The sequence below is a fragment of the Entelurus aequoreus genome, unplaced genomic scaffold, assembly GCF_033978785.1.
Source record: "Entelurus aequoreus isolate RoL-2023_Sb unplaced genomic scaffold, RoL_Eaeq_v1.1 HiC_scaffold_288, whole genome shotgun sequence".
NCBI lineage: Eukaryota > Metazoa > Chordata > Actinopteri > Syngnathiformes > Syngnathidae > Entelurus > Entelurus aequoreus.
Window position 1 is genome coordinate 17,923 of NW_026908200.1, and position 22,337 is coordinate 40,259.

General features: G+C 43.2%; 1 protein-coding gene across 1 annotated transcript; it reads right to left on the reverse strand.

Annotated features, from left to right (window-relative positions):
• Nucleotides 1-11,689: 11,689 nt before the first annotated feature.
• On the reverse strand, nucleotides 11,690-20,242 carry LOC133645509 (zinc finger protein 771-like; the record flags this gene model as incomplete). The annotated part of the gene is made up of 2 exons (XM_062040342.1): nucleotides 11,690-13,630; nucleotides 20,060-20,242. Coding segments are annotated over 2 exons (1,448 nt in total), but the record flags the coding sequence as incomplete, so codon positions are not given.
• Between the last annotated feature and the right edge of the window lie 2,095 nt (nucleotides 20,243-22,337).

Sequence of the window (22,337 nt, forward strand, 5' to 3'; positions counted from 1 at the left end):
TGATGGATGCAGTAGATGTCGTACTTGCACAACACTGATGGATGCAGTAGATGTTATACTTGCACAACACTGATGGATGCAGTAGATGTTGTACTTGCACAACACTGATGGATGCAGTAGATGTTGTACTTGCACAACACTGATGGATGCAGTAGATGTTGTACTTGCACAACACTGATGGAGGCAGTAGATGTTGTACTTGCACAACACTGATGGATGCAGTAGATGTTGTACTTGCACAACACTGATGGATGCAGTAGATGTCGTACTTGCACAACACTGATGGATGCAGTAGATGTCGTACTTGCACAACACTGATGGATGCAGTAGATGTTATACTTGCACAACACTGATGGATGCAGTAGATGTTGTACTTGCACAACACTGATGGATGCAGTAGATGTTGTACTTGCACAACACTGATGGATGCAGTAGATGTTGTACTTGCACAACACTGATGGATGCAGTAGATTTTGTACTTGCACAACACTGATGGATGCAGTAGATGTTGTACTTGCACAACACTGATGGATGCAGTAGATGTTGTACTTGCACAACACTGATGGATGCAGTAGATGTTATACTTGCACAACACTGATGGATGCAGTAGATGTTATACTTGCACAACACTGATGGATGCAGTAGATGTTGTACTTGCACAACACTGATGGATGCAGTAGATGTTGTACTTGCACAACACTGATGGATGCAGTAGATGTTATATTTGCACAACACTGATGGATGCAGTAGATGTTATACTTGCACAACACTGATGGATGCAGTAGATGTTGTACTTATATAATATGATGGATGCAGTAGATGTTGTACTTACTTTTGAACTGCTGCTTTTAGGTGAGACATTTGATCCAACATTTGACACACTGTCCCTAGGTTTATTTTGTCAGCAGGATCGTCAACCATGTTGTCTGTTCCACACACTTGCTATTTTGCAACACTCTGAGAAAATTCATTCAGACTCAAAAGTTTTGCTTTGAACCAAATGTTGTGTTTTTGTTGTTCTTCCACAGGCAACAACTCAAGCAGTTGGTTATGTACATTGTTTGCATCATTAATCAACAGCTGATACACACCCAAATGTTGGTTGATGTGGTCTTCATGACCAGCTTCACTTTGTATTTTATCCTTTAAGTTGGCAGCCTTGCTCAGCTTAGATGTCCTCCATGTCTCCAAGTCTTTGGCAAGCAGTGCCTTCATTGTGAGTGTTACTGTTCCTTTAACTCCACCACTGCCATCGTCATGCCTTCATTGTGAGTGTTACTGTTCCTTTAACTCCACCACTGCCATCGTCATGCCTTCATTGTGAGTGTTACTGTTCCTTTAACTCCACCACTTCCATTGTCATGCCTTCATTGTGAGTGTTACTGTTCCTTTAACTCCACCACTTCCATCGTCAATCCTTCATTGTGAGTGTTACTGTTCTTTTAACTCCACCACTTCCATCGTCATGCCTTCATTGTGAGTGTTACTGTTCCTTTAACTCCACCACTTCCATCGTCCTGCCTTCATTGTGAGTGTTACTGTTCCTTTAACTCCACCACTTCCATCGTCAATCCTTCATTGTGAGTGTTACTGTTCTTTTAACTCCACCACTTCCATTGTCATGCCTTCATTGTGAGTGTTACTGTTCCTTTAACTCCACCACTTCCATCATCATGCCTTCATTGTGAGTGTTACTGTTCTTTTAACTCCACCACTTCCATCGTCATGCCTTCATTGTGAGTGTTACTGTTCCTTTAACTCCACCACGTCCATCATCATGCCTTCATTGTGAGTGTTACTGTTCCTTTAACTCCACCACGTCCATCATCATGCCTTCATTGTGAGTGTTACTGTTCCTTTAACTCCACCACGTCCATCGTCATGCCTTCATTGTGAGTGTTACTGTTCCTTTAACTCCACCACGTCCATCGTCATGCCTTCATTGTGAGTGTTACTGTTCCTTTAACTCCACCACTTCCATCATCATGCCTTCATTGTGAGTGTTACTGTTCCTTTAACTCCACCACTTCCATCGTCATGCCTTCATTGTGAGTGTTACTGTTCCTTTAACTCCACCACTTCCATCGTCATGCCTTCATTGTGAGTGTTACTGTTCCTTTAACTCCACCACTTCCATCGTCATGCCTTCATTGTGAGTGTTACTGTTCTTTTAACTCCACCACTTCCATCGTCATGCCTTCATTGTGAGTGTTACTGTTCCTTTAACTCCACCACTTCCATCGTCATGCCTTCATTGTGAGTGTTACTGTTCCTTTAACTCCACCACGTCCATCATCATGCCTTCATTGTGAGTGTTACTGTTCCTTTAACTCCACCACTTCCATCGTCATGCCTTCATTGTGAGTGTTACTGTTCCTTTAACTCCACCACTTCCATCGTCATGCCTTCATTGTGAGTGTTACTGTACCTTTAACTCCACCACTTCCATCATCATGCCTTCATTGTGAGTGTTACTGTTCTTTTAACTCCACCACTTCCATCGTCATGCCTTCATTGTGAGTGTTACTGTTCCTTTAACTCCACCACGTCCATCATCATGCCTTCATTGTGAGTGTTACTGTTCCTTTAACTCCACCACGTCCATCGTCATGCCTTCATTGTGAGTGTTACTGTTCCTTTAACTCCACCACGTCCATCGTCATGCCTTCATTGTGAGTGTTACTGTTCCTTTAACTCCACCACGTCCATCGTCATGCCTTCATTGTGAGTGTTACTGTTCCTTTAACTCCACCACTTCCATCGTCATGCCTTCATTGTGAGTGTTACTGTTCCTTTAACTCCACCACTTCCATCGTCATGCCTTCATTGTGAGTGTTACTGTTCCTTTAACTCCACCACTTCCATCGTCATGCCTTCATTGTGAGTGTTACTGTTCCTTTAACTCCACCACTTCCATCGTCATGCCTTCATTGTGAGTGTTACTGTTCTTTTAACTCCACCACTTCCATCGTCATGCCTTCATTGTGAGTGTTACTGTTCCTTTAACTCCACCACTTCCATCGTCATGCCTTCATTGTGAGTGTTACTGTTCCTTTAACTCCACCACGTCCATCGTCATGCCTTCATTGTGAGTGTTACTGTTCCTTTAACTCCACCACTTCCATCGTCATGCCTTCATTGTGAGTGTTACTGTTCCTTTAACTCCACCACTTCCATCTTCATGCCTTCATTGTGAGTGTTACTGTTCCTTTAACTCCACCACTTCCATCTTCATGCCTTCATTGTGAGTGTTACTGTTCCTTTAACTCCACCACTTCCATCATCATGCCTTCATTGTGAGTGTTACTGTTCCTTTAACTCCACCACTTCCATAATCATGCCTTCATTGTGAGTGTTACTGTTCCTTAAACTCTACCACTTCCATCATCATGCCTTCATTGTGAGTGTTACTGTTCCTTAAACTCTACCACTTCCATCATCATGCCTTCATTGTGAGTGTTACTGCTCCTTTAACTCCACCACTTCCATAATCATGCCTTCATTGTGAGTGTTACTGTTCCTTAAACTCTACCACTTCCATCATCATGCCTTCATTGTGAGTGTTACTGTTCCTTAAACTCTACCACTTCCATCATCATGCCTTCATTGTGAGTGTTACTGTTCCTTTAACTCTACCACTTCCATCCTCATGCCTTCATTGTGAGTGTTACTGTTCCTTTAAAGGCCTACTGAAAGCCACTACTACCGACCACGCGGTCTGATAGTTTATATATCAATGATGAAATCTTAACATTGCAACACATGCCAATACGGCCGGGTTAGATTAGTAAAGTGCAATTTTAAATTTCCCGCGAAATATCCTGCTGAAAACGTCTCGGTATGATGACGTTTGCGCGTGACGTCACGGATTGTAGCGGACATATTGGAACACCATTGTGGCCAGCTATTAAGTCGTCTGCTTTCATCGCAAAATTCCACAGTATTCTGGACATGTGTGTTGGTGAATCTTTTGCAATTTGTTTAATGGACAATGAAGACAGCAAAGAAGAAAGCTGTAGGTGGGAAGCGGTGCATTAGCGGCTGGCTGCAGCTACACAACCAGGAGGACTTTGAGTTGGATAGCAGACGCGCTACCGTGAGTACGCAGCTTTGGCTTCCAAACATTTGATCGCTTTCCCGTACGTGCGTGCCGCTATGTGCATGTCACGTACGTAACTTTGGGGACTTTGGGGAAATATATGTGCTGTATGAACTTTACGGAGGGGAACGGTACTTTGGGCTGTGGGATTGAGTGTGTTGTGCGGGTGTTTGAGTTGTATTGGTGGGTTATATGGACGGGAGGGGGGAGGTGTTTGTTATGCGGATTAATTTGTGGCATATTAAATATAAGCCTGGTTGTGTTGTGGCTAATAGAGTATATATATGTCTTGTGTTGATTTACTGTTTTAGTCATTCCCAGCTGAATATCAGGTACCACCCGCCTCTCACAGCATCTTCCCTATCTGAATTGCTTCCACTTCCCTCTAATCCTTCACTCTCACTTTCCTCATCCACAAATCTTTCATCCTCGCTCAAATTAATGGAGTAATCGTCGCTTTCTCGGTCCGAATCGCTCTCGCTGCTGGTGGCCATGATTGTAAACAATGTGCAGATGTGAGGCGCTCCACAACCTGTGACGTCACGCTACTTCCGGTACAGGCAAGGCTTTTTTATCAGCGACCAAAAGTTGCGAACTTTATCATCGATGTTCTCTACTAAATCCTTTCAGCAAAAATATGGCAATATCGCGAAATGATCAAGTATGACACATAGAATGGATCTGCTATCCCCGTTTAAATAAGAAAATTTCATTTCAGTAGGCCTTTAACTCCACCACTTCCATCATCAATATGTACACCATTTGAATTGCCACCTTGTGCAGCTGCTTCACACAACTCAACTTCATCGTTTTGATTTTCATCCATTTTAAATCATTTTATATCACACAAACCCCAAATATTTTTCAAAAAACACACCAATAGTTTTTCAACATAAATAGTCCACTTTAACTGTCTTGTTTTAACACCAAAGCACAACCCCAAAACGTTTTTAAAAAACACACCAATAGTTTTTCAACATAAATAGTTCACTTTAACTGTCTTGTTTTAACACCAAAGCTTTGTGTTTTTGTTTGTTTGTTTTTTTAATGGCCATGCATTGCTTATGGAGTTGACTCCATTGTTTTTCGCTCCTTTGCATATATTTGTATTAATTATTTTCCAAAAATAACACCAGCCAGAACATATAACAAGCAGAGGAAAAACAAAACACACGGCAAAGCAAATACAAGCAAACAAAACAAAACAACCCCCCCTCGCCCCATGACTTTCTTGGCCAGCGCTGTACCCATTAAGAGTGCAAATTGGGTGTAGAGGGGAAGAGTTCATGAGTCCACTGAACATCCAAACAGGGCTAAGTCTCTGTCAGGTAAGAATGGGCTTTGGAAAACTGCAGAAAAAAAAGATAAAATCATTGACCAAAATGTACCGACGACTGAACAGTTCCAAAATAAATGCAACAAGGTACCATTATCTACTTTACATTTGTCACAGGTTGGGGACACAGCAGGATAGAATAACCTTAGAATAATGAAACCTATGTATGACTTTGAACTGAATGATCCTGTGTCTGCTGTTTATTGAACATTTATGAATGCATAAAAGTGCAGTCGTCCATACCTCATTAGGGAGACCATCACTAGGGTTGGGTATCGAGTATCGAGTGGAACCGGGACTAACTTTCCGATTCTCCCGGAATCGTTCAACAGTTTAAATTTCGATTCCTAGTTTCGATACCCAGTCTGCCGACCGGAAAAAGAAAAAAAAAGTCCGCCGACCGGAAGAAGAAGCCGCTGAACACCAACGAAGAAGCGCCCACCGCCGGAAGTGTTAGCATAGCCGAGCCTATGTAGCCAAGCGAGTCAGTCAAGCATGGATAGCGGGCATCGGCGGTCGAAAGTGTGGCTTTATTTTATTTTAAAAAATGAAATATCGCCGGAATGTAACACGTCCGACAGGACTGTTTCGTGCTTAGGAGGGTGCACGTCGAACATGATGAAGCACCTCCGAGTTCATGGAGTACAAATAAATGTGTGTCCCGTCTTTGACGCGCTGCGCCGACCGTCCTCCTCTGCCTCTTCCTCCGACGCCCAGCCTGGCACCTCGGTGACTGCACTGCAGTCCGAATCCGGTAAGTAAAACAATATATATGCAATAAATAATGTGTTTTGCGCCAACGTTGAGGCAGCTAACAAAGTAGCCCGCGTATTTTTTCATAGACAATTTACAACCTGCTAGCCAGGCTCCGCGATGTGCTCAGCGTACTCCGTTCACCGTAGCGGCAATGGGGAAGATGTCGGTGCAACAGACGGAAGAGTGCCACAGAAAGGTCATTGCACACATAGTCAAAAGACTGCATCCCTTTTCAGAGGTGGAATCTCCAACATTTAGGTTAGTTAAGCAATAACATTAGAGCTAAGCTAATTGATACTGGGCTAAACAGTAACAGCAACATTACATGTTTGTTTATGTTTGCAGGGATATGGTGAAAACTCTCAACCCAAAATACATACCACCTTCCAGGGACTACCTGTCAAACACATTGATCCCGGCATGGTACAAGAAGAATTGGAATCGAGAATCGTCAGGAATCGTAATCGAAACAAAGAATCGGAATCGGAATCGTTTGAATTCAAACGATACCCAACCCTAACCATCACCCATTTCTTTTTCCCATGCTCTCTTAATAGATAGTGCCAACTCAAGCTCTTTACTAAAAAATATTGTAAATTTAGAAAGGAGATTTTTCTGTTCGGAGAAATTGAAAATAATTCCAAGAGAGCATGTCCTTTCGCTTTGGTTTCAAATGAGGGATGTTCTCGCTTACAAAATGTCTAAGTTGCATACATCTGAAAAAATGAGAGTTAGATAAACTATAATTGCTTGTAATTGGCCAAAGGAAGCAACATTTCCATCAATATAGAAATCCTGTAGACATCTTAGCCCCTTCCTATGACATGCTGCACATGTCTTGTCCAATAATGCTGTGGTAAAGACAAGATTATGACAGACTGGTGTATGGATCCATATATTTGGAACTTTATAGATGTTTTTTATTTGCATTAAGATCATAAGGGAATTTCTTACAACAAAACTATGACTTACTGACTTGATAGATGAAGCCTGAGTAAAAAGTAAAGATGTCAAGGAGGCATATGGCTTTAATAGGGACATCAATTCAAATTGTATCCACAAAGGGACATAGTTGAATAATTCATAGTCTGATGACCACCATTGCCAGTATGCCAATGACCACCATTGCCAGTATGCCAATGACCACCATTGCCAGTATGCCAATGACCACCATTGCCAGTATGCCATTGACCACCATTGCCAGTATGCCAATGACCACCATTGCCAGTATGCCATTGACCACCATTGCCAGTATGCCATTGACCACCATTGCCAGTATGCCGATGACCACCGTTGCCAGTATGCCAATGACCACCATTGCCAGTATGCCATTGACCACCATTGCCAGTATGCCATTGACCACCATTGCCAGTATGCCATTGACCACCATTGCCAGTATGCCGATGACCACCGTTGCCAGTATGCCGATGACCACCATTGCCAGTATGCCAATGACCACCATTGCCAGTATGCCATTGACCACCATTGCCAGTATGCCATTGACCACCATTGCCAGTATGCCAATGACCACCATTGCCAGTATGCCAATGACCACCATTGCCAGTATGCCATTGACCACCATGCCATTAAGATCGTAAGGGAATTTCTTACAACAAAACTATGACTTACTGACTTGATAGATGAAGCCTGAGTAAAAAGTAAAGATGTCAAGGAGGCATATGGCTTTAATAGGGACATCAATTCAAATTGTATCCACAAAGGGACATAGTTGAATAATTCATAGTCTGATGACCCCCATTGCCAGTATGCCAATGACCACCATTGCCAGTATGCCAATGACCACCATTGCCAGTATGCCAATGACCACCATTGCCAGTATGCCATTGACCACCATTGCCAGTATGCCAATGACCACCATTGCCAGTATGCCATTGACCACCATTGCCAGTATGCCATTGACCACCATTGCCAGTATGCCAATGACCACCATTGCCAGTATGCCAATGACCACCATTGCCAGTATGCCATTGACCACCATGCCATTAAGATCGTAAGGGAATTTCTTACAACAAAACTATGACTTACTGACTTGATAGATGAAGCCTGAGTAAAAAGTAAAGATGTCAAGGAGGCATATGGCTTTAATAGGGACATCAATTCAAATTGTATCCACAAAGGGACATAGTTGAATAATTCATAGTCTGATGACCCCCATTGCCAGTATGCCAATGACCACCATTGCCAGTATGCCAATGACCACCATTGCCAGTATGCCAATGACCACCATTGCCAGTATGCCATTGACCACCATTGCCAGTATGCCAATGACCACCATTGCCAGTATGCCATTGACCACCATTGCCAGTATGCCATTGACCACCATTGCCAGTATGCCAATGACCACCATTGCCAGTATGCCAATGACCACCATTGCCAGTATGCCATTGACCACCATGCCATTAAGATCGTAAGGGAATTTCTTACAACAAAACTATGACTTACTGACTTGATAGATGAAGCCTGAGTAAAAAGTAAAGATGTCAAGGAGGCATATGGCTTTAATAGGGACATCAATTCAAATTGTATCCACAAAGGGACATAGTTGAATAATTCATAGTCTGATGACCCCCATTGCCAGTATGCCAATGACCACCATTGCCAGTATGCCAATGACCACCATTGCCAGTATGCCATTGACCACCATTGCCAGTATGCCAATGACCACCATTGCCAGTATGCCATTGACCACCATTGCCAGTATGCCATTGACCACCATTGCCAGTATGCCATTGACCACCATTGCCAGTATGCCAATGACCACCATTGCCAGTATGCCATTGACCACCATTGCCAGTATGCCAATGACCACCATTGCCAGTATGCCAATGACCACCATTGCCAGTATGCCAATGACCACCATTGCCAGTATGCCATTGACCACCATTGCCAGTATGCCGATGACCACCATTGCCAGTATGCCGATGACCACCATTGCCAGTATGCCATTGACCACCATTGCCAGTATGCCAATGACCACCATTGCCAGTATGCCATTGACCACCATTGCCAGTATGCCATTGACCACCATTGCCAGTATGCCAATGACCACCATTGCCAGTATGCCAATGACCACCATTGCCAGTATGCCAATGACCACCATTGCCAGTATGCCAATGACCACCATTGCCAGTATGCCATTGACCACCATTGCCAGTATGCCGATGACCACCATTGCCAGTATGCCGATGACCACCATTGCCAGTATGCCATTGACCACCATTGCCAGTATGCCAATGACCACCATTGCCAGTATGCCATTGACCACCATTGCCAGTATGCCATTGACCACCATTGCCAGTATGCCAATGACCACCATTGCCAGTATGCCAATGACCACCATTGCCAGTACGCCGATGACCACCATTGACAGTAGGCCGATGACCACCATCAGGGGCGCCGCTTGGGATTTTGGGCCCCATGAAAAGAATCTTTACAGGGCCCCCAACACAGCGGCAACATTATAATTTCATCATCATTAGGGGCTTCTCTGGGCCCCCCTCCATCATGGGCCCCTAGAATCCGTCTCCTTTACCCCCCCCCCTTTTTCGGCGCTCCTGACCACCATTGCCAGTATGCCGATGACCACCATTGCCAGTACGCCGATGACCCCCATTGCCAGTATGCCAATGACCACATGCGGGTCTCGTGGAAAAGCAGCAAAACGTTTCTCTGCTTGCATCACGCAAGTGACAGCAATGTTCGGCCCTCGAGAGCCATATACCACACCATGATTGGTAGATTTCTTGTAGCCCGGAAGAGTTAGGCCTACAAGGGGTTCTGGGTATTTGTTCTGTTGTGTTTATGTTGTGTTACGTGTTGATGTTCTCCCAAAATGTGTTTGTCATTCTTGTTTGGTGTGGGTTCACAGTGTGGCGCATGTTTCAGACCCTGGTGTACATGCTTCGACAATTGAAATGAATTATTGACAGACTATCTTCTGATTTTACACTGCTTTCATATTGTTCACAGGTAAAATAATTACAGTTTTTTACAATCGCAGAGAAAAAATTATTATCAGGGTCTATCCCCATATCCGTCTCTGTTGTGGCATGCTCTTGATACTCACACATGTCCAGTTCTTTTTGTTGATGTTGTAGGATCTTCTGTAACATGTCCATATCAATACTTGGTGTGGTCTGTGTTCTTGGTGTGGGTAGCATTGAGATGATGTAGACGTCACAAAGCTACATTGATACCAAGTACTGCATCAATGTCAATACTTATCAAGATCTTCTATTTTCTTCACCACCAAGACTTTTGCTTCCTCCGGCGTCCCATTTAGTTTGATGAAGATCTTACAGTTCGTTACCCAGGTTTGTTGAATCTTGCTTTGCCTTTTAAGTTGTCGTGCGATCCTTGCGATGTCAGCATTTTTCTTTGTCAAGTGCTCATTTATGAAAACATCTGTACCTTTCAGTTTGCGTCCTTGCTTCAAAGTGCGATTTTCTTTTTCCGGTTTGTGAATCTCATAATGACAGCTGGTGGTCTCTGGTTCTTCATGGGCAGCGGGTGACAAGCCTCTATGTGCTCCAGGTCCATCTCTATCCCCTTGCTCTGGAGATAGGAAGCCACCTGCTGCCCCACCGACTGTGTCTCCTGCTCGCTGGGCTCCGCACGTGCATAGGAGCGCGGCTTAATTTTGATGCCGGTGATGACCACATCATTCATGCGGAAGTATTGCTCGAGCTCGTCCACTCGCCGCTCCAGATCCACAATGCGCCGGTCCTTCTCCACGTTCTGGAGGCGTAGCTGTTTCACCTCCTCTAGAACCTCAAGAAGCTGCTCCTGCTGCGCCCTGACCGCAGTCACATCGCTGCACAGGGAGTGGAGTGCGAGCCTCATCTCCTCGAACTCCTCCAATGTCTGGCTTTTCCTCGGTGGAGGCATTGTGATGGTCTATATGCCTACGCATCCAGCAACAGAAGAAAAAAATCCCACCTCCGTATCTCAGGCTGCTAATGCTAGCCGGCTTCGGTGTGCTAGCCCGCAGCACCGATCGACACAAGCGGCAAAGTGTCACGGCACAGTGACACAGCGAAGTCAAAAAAGCACAAAAAAGTACAAAAATTAAGTGATTTATCAAGTAGTCGACTTCGACTTTCTTACCCCCGCCAAAGAGGTTATGTTTTCACCAAGTTTTGTTTTTCTGTTTGTTAGCAAAATAACTCAAAAAGTTACATATATATTTTGATGACATTTTTCAGGAAATGTCCAAAAAGTACCCAATTCCTCTCATCGACTTCGAACACACTTTACTTCCTGCTTATAGCTTTCGCGCCCCGAAACAAAATAAACTCTTTATTTTATGAATGTATGCAAAGTAAATCTCTGTGGGATGATGTACAATATTGGCTTTTGCCTGACACTCCAAACTTTGATTGCTATTGATGATGTTTTGGGGATGTTAAAAAAGAAAAAAAAACTTAAAAAATGTTTAAAACACAATAAAGGGGAATTTTTTTTTAATCCGCAAATGTAAATTTTTAAAAACAAAACCATCCTTCCACAAACAATTCAGCCATTTTCTCTCACTTTTATATTGCATAAAGGTCTGGGGACATACATATAAAACAATCACAACACAATCATATTAAAAAAGAGAGTAATAAAGATCATTAATAAAATGGAATATAGAGATCCAACAAATGATTCATGAAAACACGCATTTTACAAATGTATAAAAGACAACTGTTCAAATGATCTTTAAAGTAAATAATAATATGCTTCCTGAAGTGGTCCAGAAGATGTTTCAGATGTGAACCAGTAAATAGTTATATCATATAAAAGGTGCTAATCTATGGGATCATTAACAATTAGAAATGAAAATACGTAACACTTCAATATTTCAAACACCTATAGAAAACACTTAAGAATAAGTCTAAAATTGTATTATGAATATATATACACATAAAATGTTTGTGTGTAAAAAAATCCTTGTACTGTTTACTCTCACTTTTTCAGTCAAATTGTTCTGTTCTTTTCTAATAAAAGTACACAAGGTTGCATATTATTGCGTGTACTTGACTGAAAAAAGCACTAATAAAAAATATCTAATCTATAAATGTAGAAGCATATTAAAAACATGTTATATGTGCTGATGTTGTTAGAAAGTCAAAATTAAAGTCTTGACAGTTTATTTCAAATCCTGCAGTTTCATTTGCTGCTGCTGTTCTCACCAGCACACTTGTGTTTCTTACACTGGTACTTATGAGAGAATCTTTCACCACACACACTGCAACTCAACACTTTCTCTCCTGGGTGTGTTCTCATGTGTGCTACAAGGTTTGCTCGTTGACAAAAGCTTCTGTTGCAGATTGAACAGGAATGTGATTTTTCACCAGTGTGTGTTCTCTTGTGTGTTTTCATATTGTGACTTTCTCTAAAACCTTTACCACAGATTGAGCAGGTAAAAGGTTTTTCACCAGTGTGTGTTCTCTTGTGTACTTCCAAATGGTTTCTTTGTGCAAAACTTTTACTACAGATTGAACAGACATAAGGTTTTTCTCCACTGTGTATTTTCATGTGTTTTTTCAAACTCTGACTTTGTGCAAAACCTTTACCACAGGTTAAACAGGAAAAAAGTTTTTCACCAGTGTGTATTCTCATGTGTACTTTCAAATTCTGACTGTGAGTAAAACCTTTACCACAGATTGAACAGATAAAAGATTTTTCACCAGTGTGTGTTCTCATGTGTACTTTCAAATTGCAACTCTCTAAAAAACCTTTACTACAGACTGAACAGGTAAAAGGTTTTTCTCCGGTGTGTGTACTCATGTGTCTTTTCAGAAGACATTGGTATTTAAAGGTTTTGTCACAGTGAGAACATTTCAAGTGAGTGTTGTCAGTGTGACATGTCTTATCATCTTTAGAGTGTTCATCATCAGTGTCAGGAGAGTGTGACGTTGTGTCCTCACTATCTGATAGTGGAGCTAAGAGCTTGTCTGCTTGTGATCCTCCACAGTGGTCTCCATCAGCTTCTGTTGTCATGTGTTGTGTTGAGCTGCTGCTTGGAGGCTCCGCCTCTCTCTTCTCCTCACTTTCACCTTTGACCTCATTATCTTCACCCTTCACAGGGACACCAGTCACTGGGAACTCCACCAGTCCTTCAAGATGATCTCCCTTCTGACTGATGTTGTATTCCACCTCCTCTTCTTTAATGTGGGAGATCTGTGGTGCCTCCTCTTCCTTTTTAAAGTGGAGGGTCAGTGGTTCCTCCTTGTTCCATTTAATGTTGGGGGTCAGTGGGTCCTTCACTTTCTTTATAAAGTGTGGGGTCTCTGGCACCTCCTCTTCATCTTTAAAGTGGGGGGTGAGTGGGTCCTTGTCTTCCTCTTTAAAGTAAGAGGGCTGTGGCTTCTCCTTCACCATCCTGAAGCTCCACTCCTGTTGCTCAGAGAGAAGATGTTCTTCACAGACGTCTGCAGGACACATTACAATTACTTTTATTAGAAATAAACAGGACTTTTCCTCAAGTGTTTGTTTCCACTCTGAAGTGGCACGCAGGGATAAGGCTGAGTCCACACAAACCCTCATGGTAGCACAAGACATTATTCTATCCTTTCTGGGTGGGCCCACACACGCACATTAACATGCGTTACATAGCACCCTCTCCATTTTACAGAGTTCCAACAATGAAGAGGTGTTGTATAGTTCACATACACGCGTCTGTTAAATGACATATATTAGATGTATAGAGATGACATGGACACATCTTTCATAGATTTTCAAAAGAACTGACATCTGACAAACCAGACTGTTAGTATCTGACTGTAAAATACATGATCATCTTTATAGATCAGTCAAATCATACTGTCAGTGACCTACTGATCACACCGGAAGCCGGGGCGTGGCTTAAAGGTCATAAATCATTGTGATTGATGGGTTTTTGACTATTTGACAGACAGTGGGTCCTATATTGTCTTATGGCCCCCATCTGCTGTTCCCAAACTCTTACATTTTCTTATAATAAAGCCGACAGTCGACTTTGAAATATTTCAGAGCGCGGAAATTTCACGACTACATTTGTTGCACAGGTGGCATCCTATGACAGTTCCACGCTAGAAATCACTGAGCTCCTGAGAGCGGCCCATTCTTTCACAGATGTTTGTAGAAACGGTCTCCATGCCTAAGTGCTTGATTTTATACACCTGTGGCCGGGTCAAGTGAATAGGACACCTGATTCTGATCATTTGGATGGGTGGCCAAATACTTTTGGCAATATAGTGTATTTCCTCCTAGGTCACATTATTGAGGAACATTTAAGTTGGGATTTCTATCCATGGTGTCATTGTAGTCCTCAGTTGAAACTGGGTCTGGAATCCTTTCCTCCAATTTTGGTCAAATATTTACAAAGTAATTATTGAAGCTTTCAACTACTTCCTTCATGTTGTCATTATTTTTGTTTCCGTCTGAGAAGTATTGAGTCCTTCTTAGTGCCATTTTTAATAATGCTATTGAGGATGCCCCATGTTGCTCACATATTGTTTTTGTTTCTGTTTTTGACTGTAATATTATGTTCTACATGTTCGTAGTATGCTAGTTAGCTTGTTTTTATACTTTTATACTTATTTACGCCGGATAGTCAAACCTCGGATTCAGGAGGAACAGTGTGGTTTTCGTCCTGGTCGTGGAACTGTGGACCAGCTCTATACTCTCGGCAGGGTCCCTGAGGGTGCATGGGAGTTTGCCCAACCAGTCTACATGTGTTTTGTGGACTTGGAGAAGGCATTCGACCGTGTCCCTCGGGAAGTCCTGTGGGGAGTGCTCAGAGAGTATGGGGTATCGGACTGTCTGATTGTGGCGGTCCGCTCCCTGTATGATCAGTGCCAGAGTTTGGTCCGCATTGCCGGCAGTAAGTCGGACACGTTTCCAGTGAGGGTTGGACTCCGCCAAGGCTGCCCTTTGTCACCGATTCTGTTCATAACTTTTATGGACAGAATTTCTAGGCGCAGTCACGGCGTTGAGGGGATCTGGTTTGGTGGCTGCAGGATTAGGTCTCTGCTTTTTGCAAATGATGTGGTCCTGGTGGCTTCATCTGGCCAGGATCTTCAGCTCTCGCTGGATCGGTTCGCAGCTGAGTGTGAAGCCACTGGGATGAGAATCAGCACCTCCAAGTCCAAGTCCATGGTTCTCGCCTGGAAAAAGGTGGGGTGCCATCTCCAGGTTGCGGAGGAGACCCTGCCCCAAGTGGAGGAGTTCAAGTACCTCGGAGTCTTGTTCACGAGTGAGGGAAGAGTGGATCGTGAGATCGACAGGCGGATGCGGCGTCTTCAGTAATGCGGACGCTGTATCGATCCGTTGTGGTGAAGGAGCTGAGCCGGAAGGCAAAGCTCTCAATTTACCGGTCGATCTACGTTCCCATCCTCACCTATGGTCATGAGCTTTGGGTTATGACCAAAAGGACAAGATCACGGGTACAAGCGGCCAAAATGAGTTTCCTACGCCGGGTGGCGGGGCTCTCCCTTAGAGATAGGGTGAGAAGCTCTGCCATCCGGGGGTAGCTCAAAGTAAAGCCGCTGCTCCTCCACATCGAGAGGAGCCAGTTGAGGTGGTTCGGGCATCTGGTCAGGATGCCACCCGAACGCGTGTTTAGGGCACGTCCGACCGGTAGGAGGCCACGGGGAAGACCCAGGACACGTTGGGAAGACTATGTGTCCCGGCTGGCCTGGGAACGCCTCGGGATCCCCCGGGAAGAGCTGGACGAAGTGGCTGGGGGGAGGGAAGTCAGGGTTTCCCTGCTTAGGCTGCTGCCCCCGCGACCCGACCTAGGATAAGCGGAAGAAGATTGATGGATGGATATACTTATTTAATGCCTCTGTGGTTCTTTGTGTTATACATTTTCTATATGAAGTATTCTTCTTATTACAAGCAGTTTTTAATCATTTTGTCATCCATTGTTGATTGTTCTTTCTCTGCTTTCTACTGAGTTGTTTTCATGGACAATGCTTTTCATTTTCACTGGAGGTAAAACGATCCAACATCAATGCACTACCACCACCAACATCTAAGATCTCATGGAGAACTACCTTTGTCCGGGAAGGGGTCACAGTTGCCGGGCGCAATGTTAACCCGTCAGAGAGAAGTCAGCTGTGTCCAGCACGTGACTGGAAGATGCTGGCAGATGTTGTCAAACAGCTGATTTTCCCTACCGAGATCGCCACTACCACTTTGAGGCCTGACCTAGTGCTCTGGTCCCCTTCCCACAAAAAGGCCTTCATTGTTGAGCTCACTGTACCCTGGGAGGAATCCATGGAGGAGGCATATGAGAGGAAACATTTGCGGTATTGTGAGCTGGCCGCGGAAGCTCCAAATCGTGGCTGGAATACTGAAGTCCGCCCTGTGGAGGTTGGGTGCAGAGGCTTTGTGGGAACCTCTACCGCAAAACTGCTGAGGGACTTGGGAGTCAGGGGCCAGTGCCTGCGTACAGTCATCAAAGCCGCATCTGAAGCAGCCGAAAAGAGCAGCCGGTGGCTCTGGCTGAAGAGGAATGACCCCAATTGGGCCCCCAACTAGTGCATCAGGAGGTGTGCGGTCAGGCAAAGCTGACTCAGGGAACCGGACGCCCCTGCCATGCATAGTTCCCTGATAGGTCTGCCAACAAGGTGACTTTCATGGCTAATTGGGCTTGGGTCGCAAGCTCAGGTCTGATCATCCTGTAGCTGGCCGCCTCTAGAGAGGGTGTATAGTGTTAAAGGCCGAAACACCCAATGACCCAGAGGAACACTGCTGATGATGCGCACCCGTAAATTTTATCCGTCAGGTCTTCCATTCACGTTCACTGTTCTATTCATTTTAATGTGTTAAGTCATTCTATGCATTTGTGTTTCGCACAAGAGGTAGAACATCTCACTCTGTGTTTCCTGAAATCAAATCATAAACTAATATGAACGTGTTTAAGAAATGTTCATATGCGTCATCAACATCATTTTCATTGTACACATTGTCCCAATTTCGCTTTTCTAGCTCTTTTTGAAAGCAATTATCCTCTTCTCTGTGCTTAGTCTTCGAAATGTATTTTTGTCTTCCATGTTCTTCTTCTTGTAGTTTCCATCATATATTGTCAAAACTGACAGATGATCACTAACATCGGTTATATGTAAACCACTTGTAGTGTTATTATCAAAATCATTAATAGTAAATATATGATCAATAAGCGTGGTGCAGTGTCCTGTGATTCTGCTTGGCTTTGTGATTTTAGGATATAAACTGATGCTGTACATTGTATCAATGAAGTCATCAATGGACTTTTGCTTGTTAGGGTTCAAAAAGTCAATATTAAAGGCCTACTGAAAGGATTTTTTTTTATTTAAACGGGGATAGCAGATCCATTCTATGTGTCATACTTGATCATTTCGCTATATTGCCATATTTTTGCTGAAAGGATTTAGTAGAGAACATCGACGATAAAGTTCGCAAATTTTGATCGCTGATAAAAAAAAAGCCTTGCCTGTACCGGAAGTAGCGTGACGTCACAGGCTGAAGGACTCCTCACATTTCCTCATTGTTTACACCAGCAGCGAGAGCGATTCGGACCGAGAAAGCGACGATTACCCCATTAATTTGAGCGAGGATGAAAGCTTTGTGGATGAGGATCGTGAGAGTGAAGGATTACAGTGCAGTGCAGGACGTATCTTTTTTTGCTCTGACCGTAACTTAGCTACAAGGGTTCATTGGATTCCACACTTTCTCCTTTTTCTATTGTGGATCACGGATTTGTATTTTAAACCACCTCGGATACTATATCCTCTTGAAAATGAGAGTCCAGAACGCGAAATGGACATTCACAGTGACTTTTACCTCCACGACAATACATCGGCGAAGCTCTTTAGCTACGGAGCTAACGTGATAGCATCAACAAAAGAAATAAACCCCTGACTGGAAGGATAGACAGAAAATCAACAATACTATTAAACCATGGACATGTAACTACACGGTTAATGCTTTCCAGCTTAGCGAAGCTAAGGACGCCATTGAAGCTAACTTAGCAACGGGACCTCACTGAGCTATGATAAAAACATTAGCGCTCCACTTACGCCAGCCAGCCCTCATCTGCTCATCAACACCCGTGCTCACCTGCGTTCCAGCGATCGACGGAAGGACGAAAGACTTCACCCGATCATCCGTGCGGTCGGCGGCTAGCGTCGGATAGCGCGTCTGCTATCCAAGTCAAAGCCCTCCTGGTTGTGTTGCTACAGCCAGCCGCTAATACGCCGATCCCACCTACAACTTTCTTCTTTGCAGTCTTCATTGTTCATTAAACAAATTGCAAAAGATTCACCAACACAGATGTCCAGAATACTGTGGAATTTTGAGATGAAAACAGAGCTTTTTTGTATTGGATTCAATGGTGTCCGAATACTTCCGTTTAACTAGTGACATCACGCGCATACGTCATCATACTTAGACGTTTCCAACCGGAAGTTTAGCGGGAAATTTAAAATTGCACTCTATAAGTTAACCCGGCCGTATTGGCATGTGTTGCAATGTTAAGATTTCATCATTGATATATAAACTATCCGACTGCGTGGTCGATAGTAGTGGCTTTCAGTAGGCTTTTAAATTCACCACATAATAAAATAATTGTTGAACATTGTCCATGTAATTTGCTTTGATCCAATCTTCAAATGTTTCTATACTTGACTTGGGTGATCTATATAAACAACTGATGAATATGTTTTTGCTTTTTTCCTGACATATTTCAATGGTTATACATTCTACAAAACCCAAAACTAGTGAAGTTAGCACTTTGTGTAAATCGTAAATAAAAACAAAATACAATGATTTGCAAATCATTTTCAACCTATATTCAATTAATAGACTGCAAAGACAAGATACTTAACATTCGAAATGGAAAACTTAGTTATTTGTTGCAAATATTAGCTTATTGGGAAATTGATGCCTGCAACATGTTTCAAAAAATCTGGCACAAGTGGCAAAAAAGAGTGAGAAAGTTGAGGCATGCTCATCAAACACTTAATTGGAACATCCCACAGGTGAACAGGCTAATTGGGAACAGGTGGGTGCCATGATTGGGTATAAAAGCAGCTTCCATGAAATGCTCAGTCATTCACAAACAAGGATGGGGCGAGGGTCACCACTTTGTGAAAAAATGTGTACGCAAATTGTCAAACAGTTTAAGAAAAACATTTCTCAACGAGCAGTTGCAAGGAATTAATGGATTTCACCATCTACGATCGGTAATATCATCAAAGGGTTCAGAAAATCTGGAGAAGCAACGTTATCATGGATGCCCCTGCTTATTTCAGCAAGACAATGCCAAGCCATGAGTTACAACAGCGTGGCTTCATAGTAAAAGAGTGCAGATACTAGACTGGCCTGCCTGTAGTCCAGACCTGTCTCCCATTGAAAATGTGTGGCGCATTATGAAGCCTAAAATAGCACAACGGAGACCCCCGGACTGTTGAACAACTTAAGCTGTACATCAAGCAAGAATGGGAAAGAATTCCACCTGAGAAGCTTCAAAAATGTGTCTTCTCAGTTCCCAAATGTTTACTGAGTGTTGTTAAAAGGAAAGGCCATGTAACACAGTGGTAAAAATTCCCCTGTGACAACTTTATTGCAATGTGTTGCTGCCATTCAATTCTAAGTTCATGATTATTTGCAATCAAAAAAAAGTTATGTTTCTCAGTTCGAACATTAAATATCTTGTCTTTGCAGTCTATTCAATTGAATAAGTTGAAAAGGAATTGCAAATCATTGTATTCTGTTTTTAAATTACACAATGTGCCAATTTCACTGGTTTTGGGTTTTGTAAGACAAAGTGAACAGTCCAGTTGTGATGCATTGAATGCCCTGAGAATAAAATGATATGTGGATGTTGTGCTTACTTGGACTGTGATGAAGCTGTGAGGACTCAGGTGGTTTGTCTTCATGCTCTTCAGTCTTCACAGAGACAACAGTCAGTGGAAACTTGGTGACATCATCCTCCTCCTGCCCTAGAAGACACTCTCCCTCCTGACTGATCCACACTTCCTCCTCTTCCTCTTTAATGTGGGGGGGCTGCTGGACGTCTGTTGGGTAATTAAGTAAATACAATTAAGAGAGAATAGAAATATTTTTTGACTGACACTGTTAACACAATGTGTTCTTTGGTGTGTCGTGTTAAAAGTGCGTAGTTAGTTGTGAGTTCAAACCCCGGCCGAGTCATACCAAAGACTATAAAAATGGAACCCATTACCTCCCTGCTTGGCACTCAGCATCAAGGGTTGGAATTGGCGGTTAAATCACCAAAAATGTTTCCCGGGCGCGGAACCGCTGCTGCTTACTGATCCCCTCACCTCCCGGGGGGTGATCAAGGGTGATGGGTCAAATGCAGAGAATAATTTCGCCACACCTAGTGTGTGTGTGACAATCATTGGTACTTGAACTTTTTAATAAAACCACAGGAAAGACTTCTTTTGGTCCCAATCTCTAAAATTACTTCAACAGTACAGTGAGTAAAAAAATAACAGGCTTGGAAGGTTGAGGGGGGCAATTTGAAAAGTATTTCTAAGAACTAGCCAGCATTGATCGAGGTGTTCTTAAAGGCGTACTGAAATGATTTTTTTAAATTTAAACGGGGATAGCAGATCCATTCTATGTGTCATACTTGATCATTTCGCGATATTGCCATATTTTTGCTGGAAGGATTTAGTATAGAACAACGACGATAAAGTTCGCAACTTTTGGTCGCTGATAAAAAAAAGCCTTGCCTATACCGGAAGTAGCGTGACGTCACAGGAGGAAGGATTCCTCACAATTCCCCGTTGTTTACAATGGAGCGAGAGAGATTCGGACCGAGAAAGCGACGATTACCCCATTAATTTGAGCGAGGATGAAAGATTTGTGGATGAGGAACGTTAGAGTGAAGGACTAGAGAGGCAGTGCAGGGTGTATCTTTTTTCGCTCTGACCGTAACTTAGGTACAAGGTCTCATTGGATTCCACACACTCTCCTTTTTCTATTGTGGATCACGGATTTGTATTTTAAACCACCTCGGATACTATATCCTCTTGAAAATGAGAGTCGAGAACGCGAAATGGACCTTCACAGTGACTTTTATCTCCACAACAATACATCGTTGACGCAGCTACGGAGCTAACGTGATAGCATCGGGCTCAAATGCAGATAGAAACAAAATTAAAAAAAACCCTGACTGGAAGGATAGACAGAAGATCAACAATACTATTAAACCATGAACATGTAAATACACGGTTAATAATTTCAAGCTTGGCGAAGCTTAACAATTGAAGCTAACTACGGAGCGGCGGCGGGCGTTGTAGCTTTCGACGACACCCCGGCCGCCATCAGAGTCGACAAGAAACATATATTTCCCCAAAGTTACGTACGTGACATGCACATACCGACACGCACGTACGGGCAAGCGATCAAATGTTTGGAAGCCAAAGCTGTACTCACGGTAGTGCGTCTGCTATCCAGATCAAACACAACACAACCTCCTGATTGTGTTGCTGTAGTCCGCCGCTAATACACCGATCGCACCTACAACTTTCTTATTTGCAGTCTCCATTGTCCATTAAACAAATTGCAAAAGATTCACCAACACAGATGTCCAGAATACCGTGGAATTGTTCGATGAAAACAGAGCAGTTTGTATGGTGACACATTGGGTGCGAATACTTCCGTTGCCGTCGTGACGTCACGCGCATACGTCATCATACATAGACGTTTCCAACCGGAAGTTTAGCGGGAAATTTAAAATTGCACTTTATAAGTTAACCCGGCCGTATTGGCATGTGTTGCAATGTTAAGATTTCATCATTGATATATAAACTATCAGACTGCGTGGTCGGTAGTAGTGGCTTTCAGTAGGCCTTTAATTTACAATCTAACCATGAAGTACTTTGACAGGCTGGTCAAAGGTCACATCACCTCTATCCTACCCCCCTTCACTTTGCATATCAAAGCGTTTCACAGAGGATGCCATAACCACCGCACGATAACTGTCCCTGGAACACCTGGGAGGAAAAAATTAATACAATGTTCTGGATGCTGTTTGTGGATTTAATCTTGGTCTTTAATACCATAATCCCACAGCACCTGATCAACAAAATGGGCCCACTAGGACTGAACACACCCCTGCAAAACTAAATACAGGACTTTTTA